General features: G+C 51.3%; 1 protein-coding gene across 1 annotated transcript in view; it reads left to right on the forward strand.

Annotated features, from left to right (window-relative positions):
• Nucleotides 1-19,006, forward strand: part of PITRM1 (pitrilysin metallopeptidase 1) — a 369,052-nt gene that overhangs the window by 176,717 nt on the left and 173,329 nt on the right. The window contains exon 17 of the mRNA XM_085631897.1: nucleotides 17,892-18,012. Within this exon, the coding sequence (XP_085488023.1) occupies nucleotides 17,892-18,012 (121 nt within the window). The remainder of the gene's footprint in view (nucleotides 1-17,891; nucleotides 18,013-19,006) is intronic.

The raw sequence follows: 19,006 nt of genomic DNA on the forward strand, positions 1-19,006 counted from the left end.
GCATCTGGGGGATCTGGAGATCAAAGGACTTTGGTCTCCAGAGGAAAGGTTGCTTCACATCAACCTTCTGGAATTGCGGGCGTTTCGTTTGGCGCTCAAGGCCTTCCTCCCTTCCCTTCGCGGTCAGTCGATTCAAGTCCTGACAGACAACATGACCGCGATGTGGTATGTCAACAAGCAGGGGGGAGTGGGGTCTCTTTGTCTATGCAGAGAGGCTTTACGTCTATGGTCCTGGGCTCAGGACCATCAGATTTGTCTGATGGCAAATCATCTGGCTGGTGTGCTGAACGTGCGTGCGGACAGTCTCAGTCGGCAGTTCTCCGCCGACCACGAGTGGAGGCTCCATCCGGAGGTAGTTCGTCACGTCTTTCGGACGTGGAGAACTCCTCGGGTGGATCTGTTTGCCACTTTCGAGAACGCGCACTGACTGTCATTCTGCAGTCTCCAGTATCCGATGCAGGGGGCGTTGGGGGACGCGTTTCAGTTGAGTTGGGGCTCACGACTCCTTTACGCGTTTCCTCCCATACCCTTGATTCCTCGGGTTCTGAGGAAGATTCGCCAAGAGCGGGCCCAAGTTATATTGATTGCCCCGGATTGGCCAAGAAGGGTGTGGTACACAGATCTTCTCCACCTCTCCTCGTGCCCTCCGCTCCGTCTCCCTCTGAGGGCAGACCTCCTCTCGCAGTCGGAGGGGCAGGTTCTACACCCCCACCTCCAGAGCTTGCACCTTCATGCCTGGAGATTGAACGGGGCAACCTGAGTTCCTTCTCTCTCCCGCCTGATGTGGTGGACGTTATTTTATCGGCCAGGCGACACTCCACCAAGTCCATTTACTCCTACAGGTGGTCCAAGTTTGTTAAATGGTGTGGAGAGAGATCCATTGACCCTTTAAAAGCCCATCTTTCTGATGTGCTTCAGTTTGCTCTTTCCTTGGCTCAGCAGGGTTGTGCTGTGGCCACGGTCAAGGGCTACCTTTCGGCCTTATCGGCTTTTCTATGCCTCCCAGATCAACCGTCTCTATTTAAATCTCCGGTTGTTCTGAGGTTCATCAAGGGCCTTACAAACATGTTTCCTCCCACTCCATTTGTAATGCCTCAGTGGGACCTTAATCTTGTCTTAACCTTTCTAATGGGGTCCCCATTTGAGCCTTTGCATAGCTGTCCGTTGAGGCTGTTGTCCTTTAAGGTGGTTTTTCTTGTTGCCATAACCTCGGCAAGGAGGGTTAGTGAGCTTCAAGCTCTAAGTTCCAAACCTCCTTTTCTTACCTTGCATGCTGAAAGGATGGTTCTTAGGACCAGGGCTGCCTTCCTGCCAAAAGTTGTTACTCCTTTCCATTTGGGGCAGTCTATTACCCTCCCTGTTTTCTATCCACCCCCTCATCCCTCCAAGGAGGAGGAAAGACTCCATCGCCTTGACCCAAGGAGGGCTATGAGTTTTTATCAGGACAGAACCAAGGACTTTCGCCTTGATGACCAGCTCTTTATTATCTACGTTGGTCGTTCTAAAGGTAAAGCGGTGCACAAGCGCACGCTGTCAAGATGGATTATACTGACCATCAAGATCTGCTACGCCCTGGCTGGTAAGACTCCTCCGGAGGGTATTCGTGCTCACTCTACTAGAGCTAAGTCTTCAACATCTGCTTTGGCCCGGGGTGTTCCCGTGGCAGACATTTGTAAAGCCGCGACGTGGGCCTCCCTCCATACTTTCGCGAAGCATTATTGCTTGGACTCAGAGATGAGGAGGGAGGGCCACTTCGCGCGCTCTGTGCTTCAGGACGTTTTGGTATAGAAGGATGGACACCCTCCTCCGGGAGTGGGGACTGTTGTGGGAATCTATTCACAAGGTGAGGAATCCACTGGCAGATGTATCCATCAGAAGAACAAGTTACTTACCTTCGGTAACGCTTTTTCTGGTGGATACAGTATCTGCCTGTGGATTCCTCACTGACCCACCCGCCTCCCCGTTGTCCGTCCTTCTATGCTTGATGTCCTGTTGCTTATGTTTCAGTTTACTGGTATTTCAAGATGTATTTATTACTTCCAGAGGCATTATGTCTTTCTTTTGCCTTTTTATTTAATCTTCACACTGTGTGTGTTGCTTTGCATATTGTGTACTGTGTATGCTGTGTATGTTTATTGCTGTCAGTCCGTCCATGTGCCTCGAAGGCATGGAAAAAAGGGGCGGAACTGACGTCATCACGCCGACGTGGGCTTCTTATGGCTCCGGTGACGTCGATCGGAGTCGCGAGCGGAGCCGGCGCATTGTGACGCCGCCCACGTCGACGTGGAGTGCTGGGAAGAAAAGTTCCGTGGAATGCTGGCGCAGGGGATATTTTAAGGTGAGGAATCCACAGGCAGATACTGTATCCACCAGAAAAAGCGTTACCGAAGGTAAGTAACTTGTTCATCTCTGCTTTCTTAAGGCTTCCTGATCAGCCTTCTCTTTTCAAGTCCCCTGTTGTCTCCCGTTTTCTCAAGGTCATTACTCATATGTTCCCTCCTGTTCCCTTCGTAATGCCTTAGTGGGACTTGAACCTTGTTCTTACCTATCTTATGTGCGCTCCCATTGAGCCCCTTCACAACTGTCCACTTCGTCTACTGACTCTGAAAACTGCCTTCCTGGTGGCTATCACCTCCTCTAGGCGTGTGAGTGAGCTCCAGGCTCGGTCAGCTAAGCCTCCCTTCCTTTCGGTTCATCCAGATAAGGTTGTCCTCCGGACCCGTCCTTCTTTCCTTCCTAAAGTCGTGACTCCCTTTCACATCGGACAATCTGTCAACCTGCCCACCTTCTTTCCGCATCCTTCAAAAGATGAAGAGGCTCCACCGCCTGGAACCAAAACGTGCGTTGTCATTTTATTTGGCCCGCACAAACCAGTTCCGGGTGGACGACCAACTTTTTGTTGGATATGTAGGTGCGAAGAAGGGTAAAGCTGTGCACAAGCGGACCATCTCGCGATGGGTCGTGATGTGTATTAAACTCTGCTATTCTTAGGCGAAAAAGGACCCTACTGTTGTGCTGCGAGCCCATTCCACCCGGGCCACAGCGGCGACAACTGCCCTGGGACGGGGAGTCCCCTTGCAGGACATCTGTCAGGCGGCGACGTGGGCTTCACTGCACACGTTCGCCAAGCAGCCAAGTCCGGAGAGATGGCCGCTTTGGCCGTTCTCTTCTCCAGGACTTTCTGGTGTGATCTTGGTTCGCAGGCCCACCTCCGGGATAGGTATTGCTGGGGTATCTATTCTAAGGTGAGGAATCTAACTAACGTGTTTCTTTCAGATGAACAAGTTACTTACCTTCGGTAACGATGTATCTGTAAGAAAGATTAGTTAGATTCCTCACCGACCCACCCAGCCTCCCCGTTCTGCGAACCGACATCTAGGGTTAAGGTTCTCCGTTTCAGGGCCCTAGATTTTTTGGCACCAGTGTCGGTCTCTTGCATGGCTCAGCGTCCCTGGCGCGGAAAGCTATGTACATGAACTGACATCAGCGCGCCAGGGCGGCGTCTAAGTACTCCGACTTCATTCCGGCGCACAATGCCAACGACTGACGCGGAGCCGCAGACGACGCCTAGCGACACGCAAGGGGTATTGCTACAAAAATCTTTCCGGATCCAGTCTGATGCCTAGGGATATTCTAAGGTGAGGAATCTAACTAATGTTTCTTACAGATACATCGTTACCGAAGGTAAGTAACTTGTTCATCATGGCACATCCAAAGCAAGTTAAATGGCACATCGGAAAACGGAGCATCATATTCAATTTGTCTTAAATAACCCGAAACCACAATGAACTAATTTCACCACATAATGCCAGGTTAAGTGCATTTAATTGGAACATCTTCTTATCCATCCATTGCAAGTTAGAGTAATTGTACAAATACTTGATATCCAATACCCAATACTGTACTGATTAGAACAAATACATATAGCTCACTCAGAATATATCATGACAAAAATCAAATCAAAAGTAACCATACCTATCTGGTCCAGTGCGGCCGCCCCCCCCCCCCCCCCCCACCCTTTTGTTATGATTTAGAGCTCAACAATCTAAGCATACTTTCTCTTGCATATATTACACTGTTTAGTACCTGTGTAGCAAGCCAGCTGGTGTGTTATTTCATCAACATAGTGTTTCAAAAGGGCACCATGTTGAGATTGTGGTCTTTAAATACGCGCTATCCTGGAAGTGTCGCTCAAGTATAGTTAACATAAGACATTTTACATCCAACCTTTGTCAATACACCGCGCCATAGACCCCCCAGCTCATATGTATGGATCAGTTAGCCATTTTGAAAGCCTGAGTGTAAATGCTAACAATTCAGAACATGTCAGCCATCCTAAGACAAGTCACTAAAGAAATTATTATAGCAAAGTACTTTAGAGCAATCACAGAAAGAACTGCAAAGTTAGCATGATACATGAACGTATTTTGTAATTCTCTTTACAACCACGATCGGGTTGGATTATGCCATGTAGCACTATATACATTTTCTACGACTAAAATCTGCCTGTACCACAGGCCATCAACTAATGTGGTCACCAAGCCTAGAAAAGTGTCAGCCATCTTTAAATTGCATGTTTTTGATACAGCTCTAACTTAATTCTAAACAACCGCTTCTTTGCATTTAATGTGTCCACCTATACTCAAAATTGCAAATTTAAAATTATGGCAACCACCTCTGACGGGTTGAATATAAATCTTCTGCCACCCATTACATAGTTTATATACACATGCAAATATTACTATAGCCACTCTAACCAAAAATTGACCAATAACTTCACCTGATATTTAAAGCATTTGATCCCAACTGACATTCGGAATCAATCAACCAGAGCATTTGTAGAGTGCACTACTCGCCTGTGAGGGTCTCGAGGTGCTATGGGGGGAGGGGTGCTGCTACTGCTCCAACAGCCAGATCATGAGGTCTCCTGAAGGTCAGCAGGTCCTGGGTCTGTCGCAGGTGGATAGGGAGGGCGTTCCATGTTTGGCAGCAAGGTGGGAGAAAGATCTCCCACAGGTGGTCGTTCTGTGGATGCGTGCAACAGTGGCGAGGGCGAGGTCAGCAGAGCGAAGCTAGCGGTTCGAGGTGTAGAAGGTGAGTCGTTTGATGTATACTTGTCTGGTGTTGTGGAGTGCTTTGTGAGCGTGGGTGAGGAGCTTGAAGCTGATCCTCTTGTTGACGGGGAGCCAGTGCAGGTCTCTGAGGTGGGCTGTGATGTGGCTGTGGCGGGGGATGTCGAGGATGAGGCGTGCAGAGCCTTTCTGTATGCATCGTAGTCTTTTCTGGAGTTTGGCCATGGTTCCAGCGTAGAGGGCGTTGCCGTAGTCCAGTCTGCTGCTGACGAGGGCCTGCGTGACCGTCCTTCAGGTTCCGTTGGGAATCCATCTGTAGATCTTGCGGAGGGTGTTGAAGCAGGAGGAGGAGATGGCGTTGACTTGCTGGGTTATTGATAGTGATGAGTCCAGGATGAACCCCAGGTTGCCTCCGTGGTGGGTGGGTGTCAGTGCAGCTCCCAGCGTGGCCGGCCACCAGGAGTCGTCCTAGGCGGAGGGGGTAGAGCCAAGGATGAGGACCTCCTGTCTTGTCCGAGTTCAGTTTCAGGTGACTGTTCTTCATCCATTCGGCGACTGCCTTCATTCCTTCGTGGAGGGTGGCAGGGTCCCTGATGAAGGAGAGGATCAGATGGGTGTCGTTGGCGTATGAGACGATGTTGAGGTCATGCGATCGGACGATGTTGGCGAACGGTGCCATGTAGATGTTGAAAAGGGTCAGGCTGAGGGATGATCCTTGGGGTATGCCGCAGGTGATCTTGGTGGCTTCGGATCAGAATGGAGGGAGGTGGACTCTCTGGGTTCTACCAGTGAGGAAGGAGGTGATCCAGTCCAGGGCTTTGTCGCGTATCCCTGCGTCGTAGAGGCGTGTGCATAGGGTGTGGTGGCAGACGGTGTCAAAGGCGGCCGAGAGGTTCAGGGGGATGAGGGCCGCGGTTTTGCCGTTGTCCAGCAGGGTCCTGATGTCGGTGGCGGGGATGAGGGCGGTTTCGGTGCTGTGGTTGCTGTGAAATCCGGATTTGGATGAGTCCAGGGTGGTGTTCTCCTCGAGGAAGCGGGTCAGTTGCCTGTTGACAATCTTCTCGATGACTTTCTCCTGGAATGGGAGCAGGGAGATGGGCCTTGGGTTTCTTGAGTAGGGCGTTGATCTCAACGTGCTTCCAGCTCTCCGGGAAGGTGGTCTCGAAGGAGCTGGGGTGCGATGATGGAGCTCGCTTTGTTGAAGATGTGGTGAGGGCAGGGGTCGGATGGTGAGCCGGAGTGGATGGTGTTCATGATTTTGATGGTGTCGTTGTTTTTTTACATTTTTTTTTTTTAATTCATTTTCAATGACAATAGTTACGGCAAAACATACATCAGAGTATTAATTGGCAAATCCGTGCTAGGAAAAAACAGAAACCATAAAAGATGCATTACCTATTAACTAAACAGGACCAAAATACATACTAGCAGATATGTTGAGTGCAAACATTGTTCACCCTACCCAACTAGTTACTGGCGCCCATATTTTCTTCCCCCATTTCGCGTCTCCTGCAACCTTTTAATCTGTATACCGCTGATTCCATGCTATATATAGCAAATAACATAGCCCTCCAGTTTATAAACGTGGGGGGGGATCGGGACTAATCCATTGAGATGTAATACCTGCTCTCAAAATGGCCATTGCCATAAAAACTAAGCCTATTTCCGATCTAGTCCACCCCTCCGTGTTCTGAGTCCGATCTATCCCCAGGATCACTAGGCCAGATGTTACTGAGATCACCTTGCCGAGGGTCTGGCCCAAGAATAATGCAATGTCTTGTAGATATTTAGCAAGCTTAGAACAGGCAAAGAACATGTGTATCGTATCAGCAGCCAGGCGCCACATCTGCTACATGAATTTCCACGTGACCCAGACCACTTGGAAATTTTTCCTGGGGTGTAATATAAATCGAAGGCCTACATATGTTGGAACCCTCAAGCTGCTGGTTATTAAAATCTGATTAGCCAATTCCAGAGATGCTTCCAAATCAGTGCTCTCCTGTCTAAACTTCCTGTCCCATCTATCGTTCTGGATAGCCAAGTCGTCGGAAAGATCGGATAGCAGCATTTGATAAATTTTCCCAATCCGAAGCCTGGCCTCAATAATACCCACCAGGGGTATTTTCACAAAAAAAATCCCCCAAAACATTAATTCCAAGAGCCCGCCAGCTAGTAGTAATCTGGTCCAGAAAGACTGGCGGTAAAGGCCCATATGAAAACCAAGGGGTATGGGCATTTATATTCGAGATACTAAGCCGATGCCGCATTTTTTTCAAGATCGCAAAAGCAGAATGAATAATTTTTGTTTTCTCATAATAGCTTTGTTCGATAACTTTAGTTCAACATGTCGAGCATCCTCACCAAGTAAGACTTCATAGATAGTAGGTCTGGCTGCTTCAGGGACTGCTGCCTTAGTCCCAACCAGCAATATCCCTATTTGTTGTAATAGTGCTGACCATTGGTATAGCATTAAAGAAGGTAGTCCCCAGCCCCCCCCCCCCCCCGAGTCTTGGAAGAATTAGCCATTTAACTGCCCTTCTAGCTTTACCATATCCCCATAAAAATCTAGTACATACTCTTTCTGCTCTAGAAATGCATGAAGTCGGAAATTCTAGGGGTATGGTCTGAAACAAATATAAACATTTGGGGAAAATCAGCATTTTAATGACGTTGCACCGTCCGTGCAACGAAAGATGCAGATGATCTAATCTTGCAAGTATCTGATCAGTATTTTTTATAACCTGCAGTAAATTCATCTCCGGTATCTGCTCGAACGCATCCGTGATCTTCACACCCAAGTAAGTTGCTGCCGATACAGTTGGAATATCTTCCGGCATTAAGTGTGTCAGAGTGTATGACCTGGGTTTTGTCAGCATTTAACTTTTAACCGGAAACAGAACCAAACTGTTTCACCAGATCATACACTACAGGAAAAGCAGATCTTATGTCGATCGTAAAAATGGCGATATCCTTAGCATAGACTAGTGCTTTATAAGCAATACCATTGACCATAGCCGCTTTGATCTGCAAGTTAGTGTCCAGTTTGCTAAGAAAAGGATCAATATATATTGAAAATAATAACGGGGAGCAGGGGCACCCTTGGCGGGTTCCTCTGCTAATAGAGAATGAATTGGACTTTTGTCCAGAGATCCGAACGCGGGCCTCAGGAGAAACATACAAAGCCTGTATAGCTACGATAAATTCATGCGGGAGCCCTTTTGTCTTTAGCATCAACCAGAGAAACCCCCAGGGGACCCTGTCGATCGCCTTCTCTGTGTCCAACAGGAAGGGTGACTTGGAGGCCTGGGCCCAATCAAACAAGGCTATTACCTGCCTAACGTGGTCAGATGTATCACGACCTGGGACAAAACCGTGTTGGCAGATGGACACCAGGGGAGTAATAACCTTTCCTAGCCTTAACGCAATTATTTTAGACTAGATCTTGCTGTCAGCACATATTAAAGAAATAGGTCGGTAGGAAGAGGGACTAAGTTCTGGCTTATCCTTTTTTTTTTTAAGACTACAATAGTTTTATGACATGAGTCGGGAGTCTGACCCTACTGAGCTCGTAGAGACAGAGATTCAAGCTCGCCATAAAGAGTTTGTCTAAATGTACGAAAGAATTCCAAAGGTAATGAATCCGGGCCTGCAGCCTTACCAGCCCCCAACGAAGTTATGGCAGATTTGATCTCCTCCACAGAAATCGGGGCGGAAAGTATATCTCTCTGTTCCGGAGTGACCTTAGAGGTTACATAGTTGCGGAGGAATTCCTCCCCCGACATTGCTGGAGCATCCCTCTCAGTGGAATAGAGCCCCTGGTAAAATTCCTGAAAGACCTCCAAGACCCTTGCCGGCAAATCCCGAGTCTGCCCCCTTTGATCTTTTATTCGGCAGATTCTGTTAGAAACTCCCCTTTGTTGTAGGAGTTTAGCCAGCAACCTGCCAGTGTTTTCCCCAAAATGTATATCAGCCCGATGTTGAAAACGTTTAATAGCAAGTTCCTCTCCATAATGTTGGTGTATCTTAGTTCTTACAGCTGCAATTTGCCGTTGGCATTCCTCTCTTTTCTGCAGATCTCCAATTACACGGATAAACACTTCATCAGATTCCTGAAGCTGGCCCACCCAACCATTGATCTTCTCTTTTATCGTCCTCTGTCGATGAAGGGAGAAACTAAGGGTCTCACCCCTCACCGCTGCCTTAAAGGCATCCCAAACTATTAATTCAGACGCAGTGCCCTTATTCCTGCCAAAAAACTCTACAATCCAACTAGCCATAAATAGACAATATTCCTGGTCTAGTAATAACTTTGTATCAAATGTCCAGGTTGTCACGGCTTGTACCGAGCTACTAGATGGAAGTTGAATTACTAGCGGATTGTGGTCCGATATTAATCTGGGGAAGAGCTCACAGTTAATCCTTTCTGCAATTAAATTAGATACAAAGAAGCAATCTAATCGTACAAATTTGCAGTGAGGGACTGAGAAGTACGTATACCCGGGCTCTGCCTGTCTCTGTCTTTCCAGATATCAACCAGGCCATGTTCCTGACAGAGCCCCTGTAGAGCCTTAAAAGTCTTGCCCTTCCTGCCCAAATATGGAATATTACTGTGAAGAATAAGATTGCCATTCAGGTGGATATTAAAATCCTCGCAAAGAACTATCAGAGAGGGCCATAAAGCAAGTTCTATTTTCAGAAAATCTAGGCTAGTAGGATCGTCCAAATTTCGTCGTTGCTGACGTGAGTCCAGGAGGGCAGTGTGGCTAGAGGCCAGTGAGTCTGAGGTGTCGGCGGCTGTCTGGGGGGGTGGAACTGGGTGTTGAAGCGGTCGTGGATGTCTGCAATCTTGCGGTGAAAGACGGTGGGAGGGAGTCGCAGAAGTCTTGCGACGGCGGGATGTCGTTACAGCTGGAGCTGGGGTTGGAGAGTTCCTTCATGATGTTGAAGAGCTCTTTGCTGTTGTGCGCGTTGTCGTAGATGCGTTCCTTGAAGGAGGTCCTTTTGGCGGTTCGAATGAGTTGGTGGTGCTTGCGGCTGGCGTTCTTGAGGGCTGCATGGTTGTCCGGAGTCTGTTTGTGGCGCCACTTATTCGCGAGTCTTCGGCAAGTCTGCTTGGATGCCTAGAGGTCGGCGGTGAACCAGATGGCCTTTCTTTCGGTGTTTCTGTTTGAGGGTTTCTCGATTGGGGCGAGAGTGTTGGCGCAGTCGTCGATCCATTGCCAGAGGTTGCGGGCGGCTGTGTCGGTGGGGTCGATTGGTGGGTCTCGGTCGAGTGTGGTGATTAGCTGGTCGTCGGTGACCTTGTTCCAGCTGTGGTGGGGGATCCATTGCGGGTGCTGGTGTGTAGTGGGTTTCTCGAATGTGAAGTGGATGCAGCGGTGGTCGGTCCAGTGGAGTTCGGTGGTGTGGCTGAATGTGACGTGGTATCTGAAAGAAACACGTTAGTTAGATTCCTCACCTTAGAATATCCCCAGGCGTCAGACTGGATCCGGAAGATTTTTCGTCAGCAATACCCCTTGCGCGTCGCTAGGCGTCGTCTGCGGCTCCGCGTCCGTCGTCGGCGTCGTGCGCCGGGATGACGTCGTCGGAGTACTTAGACGCCGCCCTCGCGCGCTGACGTCAGTTCTTCTTTTTTCCGCGCCAGTAAGCGCAGATCCGGGAGAGCTACCCCTTTTAGTCTTTTTTGACTAACTCTTTTTGATCATTTTTGATCCCTGTCTGTCGACATCTGGTGCCGGTAGGATGCCTGGGTTCAAGGCTTGTGAAGACTGTCATCGACTGATGTCGGTGACCGATCACCACCGCCGGTGCCTCTATTGCTTAGGCCTCGACCACGACGCGGAGTCGTGCAACGACTGCCAGGCCCTGACTTCGAAGGCTAGGCGGGAGCGGTCCATCGATCGTCGGGCTCCAAGTCGTCGGGTAAGTCCAAGCACTCAAAGAAGTCCAAGAGGCGACATCGCTCTTCGGACTCCCCTCGCCGGTCGCGCGACTCGGCCGAGGGTCCAAGTGGTTCAACCCCCGCGGCTCCGGCGGAGCCGCAGGTGCCGCGTCCGCCCCCATACCTTCCGGTCCCTGGGGCTGACGCGGCGCCGGCGGAGATCAGCGCCTTCCTCTCGGCCATGAGGAGCCTGGCCCCGCCGTCGACGCCCGCTGGCGCGCCTTCGGGCCCCGCGGGCTCGACTGGGCGACCTCGCGTGCCGGCGGCTCCGGCCCCGGCGCCGTCGACGACTCCGGTCTCGACGCCGCAGGTCCCCGCGGGGCCCATGCCTGGGCCCCAGTCGACGCCGGTTGACCTTGTCACTCCTCCACCGGCGCCGACGCCTGAACCACCGACGCCGTCACCGGCGCCGCCGACGCCTGTGACGCCGACGCCCCAGTTTAGCCCTCATCCGGACCCGACGCCGGCACGGCGTCCGCCGACGCCGCATCCGACGCCGCTAGAGACCTACCATCTCTACAGTCCGGTTCCGATCATTCCTCCTGTTTATCAGGAATCGGAAGAAGGGGGCGACTGGGAGGGGTTCGAGGACCCTCTGGCTGTTCAGTCACAGCTTTCTCAGGACTGGGCAGATGAACTGGGGGAGGCCAGCGGGCTGGACACCTCGCCAGACGCTGTATTCACTTCTCCTCCGACCGTGGCTTCGGAGGAGGGTGCAGCATTTTCTGTGGTGCTGCGCAAGGCGGCTGAGGCCCTTGGGCTCGAGTTGCCTGCCGTGGCTGTGAGGACCAACATCCTCACTGAGGTGCTTCAAACCTCAGCAAGCTCCACTGAGCCTCTGCTGCCGTTTAACGAGGCCCTCACTGACGTTCTGCAGGGCACCTGGTCCAAGCCCTCCACAGTTCCTCCTGTGGATAGGAACGTTGCCAGGCGCCACCGCCCTGCTCCGGGCGACCCCAGCTTCCTGTCCCAACACCCCACCCCCGAGAGTCTGGTTATCCAGGCCTCTACTTCCCAATCCTCCTTCCCGACCGCTCCGCCGGACCGGGATTCCAAGAGACTCGAGCAGTTTGGCAAGAAACTGTTCTCGTCCCTTAGTTTGGGCCTGCGGTCCTTAAATACCGCCTGTCTCTTGGACCGTTATTCCCATTCCCTGTGGGATACGGTGGAGGACGTGCTGCCCCTGTGTCCGGAGGAGGTCCGGACGCGTCTTACCCAGGCTTTGGCCGATGGGAGGGATGCAGCACGGCACGCCATAAGATGTGGGCTTGACACCACGGACTCGCTAGGTCGGGCGATTTCCACCACGGTGGCGCTCCGCCGCCACGCCTGGATGCGGTCCACGTCATTTTCCGGGGATGTCCAGAACACCCTCATGGACATGCCCTTTGATGGCACTCGCCTGTTTGGTGAGAAGGCGGACAGTGCGCTGAACCGCTTTAAGGACTCCCGGGCTACGGCCAAGTCCTTGGGCCTCTCGGCTCCGCGGGCGCACACCTCCGCTTTTCGCCCCTTTCGTGGCCAAGGAAGGGGCGCCTCCTCACGTCCGCAGAGCCACCAGCCGCAGAACCAACCTGCGCGCGGTCGCGGACGTGGCTTCCGCCGTGGCGGAAATGGAGGCCGACGTGGTCAGCCCACATCCACCCCGGCAGCATCCGCCTCAAAGCCTTCCTAGTCCGAGCTTTCAGGCCCATACCACGCCAGTGGGCGGCAGAGTTCGCCATCACCTGCTCCACTGGCGGTCCATAACATCGGACAGGTGGGTGCTGCAAATCGTCCGAAGGGGCTACTCCCTCCCCTTCGAGACGACCCCTCCAGCCATGCCACCACAGCACCACCGTATCTCGGGGGATCATTTGGATCTTCTCCGCGAGGAAGTTTCGGCTCTCTTGGCCAAGGGGGCCGTCGAGCGCGTTCCGAGTCCAGAAGTAGGTCGTGGTTGTTATTCCCACTACTTTCTGGTTCCCAAGAAGGGCAAGGGGGGCCTGCGCCCTATCTTGGACCTCCGGAACGTCAATGCCTTCCTCCGAAAGGAAAGGTTCAAGATGCTAACGTTGGCTCAGGTTTTAGCTGCCCTAGACCCTGGAGACTGGATGGTAGCGTTGGACTTGCAGGACGCATATTTCCATATCCCCGTCCTGCCGGCCCACCGGCGTTACCTGCGGTTCACGGTGGGCCAAGAGCACTTTCAGTTTACCGTGCTCCCCTTCGGCCTCACCAGTGCCCCTCGGGTGTTCACGAAGGTGATGGCGGTGGTCGCAGCTCATCTGCGCAGATCAGGGGTCCCAGTCTTCCCCTATCTCGACGACTGGTTGTTGAAGGCGGGCTCGCCCCAGGCAGTCGTCTCCCACCTCCAGACTACGGCGGATCTCCTGCATTTGCTGGGGTTTTCCATCAACGTGCCGAAGTCACACTTGAGTCCCTCTCAGAAGCTCCTCTTCATCGGAGCGGTTCTCGATTCGGCGCAGTTCCGGGTCCATCCACCGGAACAGCGGGTCCGGGATATACAGGCCCTGATTCCCATCTTTCGGCCTCTATCCCGGGTTTCGGTCAGGCTAGTGTTGCGGCTTCTGGGGCTGATGGCCTCCTGCATCCTACTAGTGCATCACGCCAGGCGGCGCATGCGGGCTCTGCAGTGGGACCTGAAGTTTCAGTGGGCCCAGCATCACGGCAACCTGTCCGACCATGTCTTGATCTCGGAGGGCACTGCACAGCAGTTGCAGTGGTGGCTCACGGACCGCGAGTGGGTCAAGGGCAAGAGCCTCTCCCTTCCCCAACCGGAGCATGTCGTAGTGACGGATGCGTCCCTCCTGGGTTGGGGTGGCCATATGGGAGAGGCGGAGATCAGAGGCCTCTGGTCTCCGGCGGAGTCTCGTCTCCACATCAACCTGTTGGAGTTGAGAGCGATCCGGCTTGCACTGAAAGCCTTCCTTCCCTCTGTCAGGGGAAGTGTCGTGCAGGTGTTCACGGACAACACCACCGCCATGTGGTACTGCAACAAACAGGGCGGGGTGGGGTCGTGGACCCTTTGTCAGGAGGCTCTGCGCCTCTGGACATGGCTGGAACACCAGGGCGTCACCCTGGTGGTTCAACATCTGGCGGGCTCTCTGAACGCCAGAGCAGACGAACTCAGCCGCCGGTGCATGATGGATCACGAATGGCGTCTGAACTCCGAAGTGGTGCAAGGCCTCTTTCAGCAGTGGGGAGAGCCTTGGTTAGATCTATTCGCCACCGAAGAGAACGCGCAATGTCAGCAGTTCTGCGCGTTGGAATTTCCAAGGCGGCACTCGCTCGGCGACGCTTTTCGTCACGAGTGGAGTTGCGGTCTGTTGTACGCCTTTCCGCCTATACCACTTCTGCCCAGAGTGCTGAAGAAGATCAGGCGCGACCGGGCCCAAGTCATCTTGGTGGCTCCGGATTGGGCACGAAGATACTGGTATCCCGAGCTACTCAGTCTGTTGACCGATCCCCCGATACGTCTGCCCCTTCGGGAGGATCTTCTGTCGCAGCAGCAGGGGACGGTCCTCCACCCGAACCTGTCCAGCCTCCACCTCCATGCGTGGAGATTGAGCGGCGGCAGTTGATGCCATTTGACTTGCCTCCTGAAGTCTGTGATATCATTCTGGCAGCCAGGCGTCCCTCCACAAAGTCGGTATACGCCTGCCGGTGGAACAAATTTGTGGCATGGTGCACAGCAAAGGCTGTGGATCCCCTTTCCGCCCCTCTTTCTGAGGTTCTCCTCTTCCTTCTTTCTCTGGCCCGGCAGGGCTCTGCCCTGGGCACCCTGAAAGGTTATCTTGCTGCCATCTCCGCCTTCTTGCGGCTTCCTGATCAGCCTTCTCTTTTCAAGTCCCCTGTGGTTACACGCTTTCTCAAAGGCATTACACACACGTTCCCTCCTGTCCCTTTTGTAATGCCTCAGTGGGACTTGAATCTGGTTTTGACATTCCTGATGTGCGCTCCCTTCGAGCCTCTTCACAATTGCCCTCTTCGTCTTCTGACTCTTAAGACTGCTTTTCTGGTAGCCATCACCTCGGCTAGACGGGTGAGTGAGCTCCAGGCTTTATCTTCAAAGCCTCCTTTTCTATCTGTTCATCCGGACAAGGTTGTCCTTCGGCCTCGTCCCTCTTTTCTTCCTAAAGTGGTGACTCCATTTCACCTTGGGCAGTCTGTCACCTTGCCCACCTTCTTTCCGCCTCCGCATCCTTCCAAAGAGGAAGAGAGGCTCCACCGTCTGGACCCAAAACGTGCGCTCTCCTTCTATCTGGACCGCACAAAACAGTTCCGGGTGGACGACCAGCTTTTTGTTGGGTACGTGGGCGCTAAGAAGGGGAAAGCTGTGCACAAACGAACCATCTCTCGGTGGGTCGTTTTGTGTATAAAAATCTGCTATTCCTTGGCTAAAAAGGACCCTCCTGTTGGGCTGCGCGCCCATTCTACTCGGGCCACGGCGGCTACTACTGCCTTGGGACGGGGAGTCCCTTTGCAGGACATCTGTCAGGCGGCGACGTGGGCTTCTCTACACACGTTTGCCAGGCATTATTGCCTTGACAGCCAAGTCCGGAGGGATGGCTTCTTTGGCCGTTCTGTCCTCCAGGACTTTCTGGTGTGATCTTGGTTCGCAGACCCACCACCGGGGATGGTATTGCTTGGGTATCTATTCTAAGGTGAGGAATCTAACTAACGTGTTTCTTTCAGATGAACAAGTTACTAACCTTCGGTAACGATGTATCTGTAAGAAACATTAGTTAGTTAGATTCCTCACCGACCCTCCCATCCTCCCCGTTCTGCGAACTGACATCTAGGGTTAAGGTTGTCCTTTCAGGCCCCTAGATTTTATTTTTGGCACCAGTGTCGGTCTTTGCATGGCTCTGCGTTCCTGGCGCGGAAGGCTATGTACAAGAACTGACGTCAGCGCGCGAGGGCGGCGTCTAAGTACTCCGACGACGTCATCCCGGCGCACGACGCCGACGACGGACGCGGAGCCGCAGACGACGCCTAGCGACGCGCAAGGGGTATTGCTGACGAAAAATCTTCCGGATCCAGTCTGACGCCTGGGGATATTCTAAGGTGAGGAATCTAACTAACTAATGTTTCTTACAGATACATCGTTACCGAAGGTTAGTAACTTGTTCTGCTGGCGGAAAAGATTGGGTCGAGCGTGTGTCCGGTGGAGTGAGTGGGTGGGTGGGTGTCGTGACGAGCTGTTTGAGTCAGAGGTTGTCGAGCAGGGTGGTGGAGTTGCTGTGGTTGGCGTTCTTGAGATGGAAATTCAGGTCTCCGAGGAGGATTTAGTCTGTGGATGCAAGGGTGTGCGTGCTGATGACGTCTGTAATGGAGTCGCTGAACTGTGGCCGGGGGGGGGGGGGGGATTTCCTCTGAGGGTGGTGTTGAGGGTGTCCTCGGTGCTGTTCGAAATTCTGAGGGTATTCCTGTGGACGATGGCGATTCCTCCTCCTGGTCTGTTGGTGCGATCCCTGTGGGTGATCTTTTAGCCGTCCGGGATGGCTATGGCAATGTCGGGCGCCGAGGAGGGGTTCATCCAGGTCTCCGTCAGGAAGGCGACGTCCGGGGAGGATTAGTCAAGTAGGTCCCAGAGTTCGATGGCGTGCTTGTGGACGGAGCGGGTGTTGAGTAGTATGCATCTGAGATAGTTGCGTCTTGCCTTGGCGGGAGCGGCAGGACGTGCAGGTGTTCGGCGGCTGGTGAAGCTGCAGCTCCGGCAGGAGAAGGGTCTGTGGGTGAGCTTCGGGGTGGCCTGGAAGCAGGTGATCGGCTGATGTTGAGTTCGTGGAGGATGTTGGCGTCTGGGGTTGTGGTGCTCGCGGGGGCCTAGGGTTCTGGTGCTGGGCGCTGTCCAGGTGCGGACGGGCGCAGACGGACTAGCCTTAGGCGCGACCGCCATTATTTCAGGGGAGGTGGGAGGGAGGAGCAGCTGGGAGGTGGGTGCGTGAATGAATGGGCAAGCGAGGGGGCGGGGACGCAGGGGATGCAGCGCAGGAAGGGCAGTGGCAAAAGACTAAAAGGCAAGAAAGAGAGCTACAGAGCGAAAAGAGCAGAAAAAGGCAAATAGAATAAAAACAGCAGTCAAAGCAGAAAACAGGCAAATAGGAAAAACAGAGAGCAGACAAAGAATACTTACAGCACAAACTCGCAGCGAGAGCGGGGACATGGGCACAGTCAGGTGGAGCTGTGCGGCGTGGGGAGCAACCTCCTGCAATCAGTTATGGCCAACAATGTACATCTTCCAGTATTAAAACTGTCATTATGTACAAATCAACCTTCGTTAATTATACTTATTTAATACTTCCTAGTACAAAATCTCAGTATGAAATCTAAAAGACCCTAGCTATATCTCTCTTTCACAGGAGCCTTTCAAGTGTCAATTATAAAATTCCATACACGTTTCGTAAAGAAACAAACTCATAAATATTATCTCAACCTTTTACTAACCATATCCACTCTAGGTCCGTCGATTATTTTGGCAGTGGTCAACATGGAAAACTATACTTCTATTGCCAACTACAAAAAATATTTGTTTTCCTTGTTTAACCCAAAATACACTGATCTCAGATGACAAATCAGTTTTGCCTCACATTGTCTCAGGCTCGTTTCCCTGGCTCCATCTCTCACTTCACTAGATATATAATCTATCCCCTGAAATCTAAAAACTCCCCATCATCGGCAATACACCTGTGAGACGCCAAGAGGAGGTATGTATTGTCCTTATTCAGACCATGTCCAGTATCTAGAATTAATAACACTGTTTGCATACCCCAGCTTTTACATCTGCCATTCAAAGTCAAGTACTATGAAATGCCAGTCATGTAAAATAGAGTACACCTGTCTTAATGAAGCTTGTGTTGCTTTTCTTACAGGATGGGGTGTGGTGCTTATGATTACAGAGAACAGTCGCAACAGATGGAGCTGACTACTGGTGGAATGTCCGTCACCCCACAGATCATCCCTGATGAGTCAAACATTGATTCTTATGAACAGGTAAAGTTGAAACTGTAAAATAAGCTCTTTTTTTTTTTTTTTAAGTGTTCAGCAAGTTTATATACATTTTTAAAAGGTGTTCTGTGTGCTTCTTGCATGAAGGTGAACCATCTGCACACACAATAAATCTGTAAACTCTGCAGAACTGTGCTGGCCATCCATCTGAAAAAATAATGCATTTTGCTTGTCGACTTGCAAGCATCCTCAAATGTTTTGCGAGATAGGCTTCTTCTGCTTTATTCTACATGTAAGTCAGTCAGTCAATTAAAGAATGATTGTGCGCTCCATTGATTTCAACTTGGATACCTGTGTTCCTTGAACAGAAGCAGGAACCTGCTAAACTTTAATTTTGTTGAATGGCAGCTAATAAAGGCAAAAATTAAATGCTAGCAGCTAACGTTCACGAGCAAGCTTCTTTGTCTGTTACCACAGTATATAACCATGTGTTTAAAAGTCATCAGCATTAAAGAATGTTTCAGGCTAGCAGGCAAATATGCTAAAACACCGTTAAAAGGAGGTAAATTGGGCTATAAACTTGTTATTCGCTAACTGCGAATGCAGATGATGGAAGTGGGTGCACTAGAAACTAGTTAGGAAGGATATACTTTGCACATGGCCAATGTTTTTTTTTTTTCGTTTGAAAGACATTAGAATGGCATACGCAAGAGCACATGCATAGCATTAGCACATGTCAAACAGCTTTGTATAAATCAAAATATAATTTTCCTTGGTTTGTGGAGTATAAAGTAAGACCACATGTTAAAAGTTTACTGAGGCGATTTGAAAGAATACAAACGACTCCTGAGATTAGTGTATTGTATTACTATAATCCAGTATTACATGAGCAAACATTTTGCTTACTTTGGTGCAAAATTTTGTGGTGGCACGTAGGCATGTCTTGTGTTTTTTTTTTTTTTATTTCCCACGTAGTTCTGAAATGTTGAGGGTATTATGTTCCAGATGTTTATGTATTCCTCAAATCAGAAAGTTAATT

The sequence above is a fragment of the Triturus cristatus genome, chromosome 10, assembly GCF_964204655.1.
Source record: "Triturus cristatus chromosome 10, aTriCri1.1, whole genome shotgun sequence".
NCBI classification, from domain to species: Eukaryota; Metazoa; Chordata; class Amphibia; order Caudata; family Salamandridae; genus Triturus; species Triturus cristatus.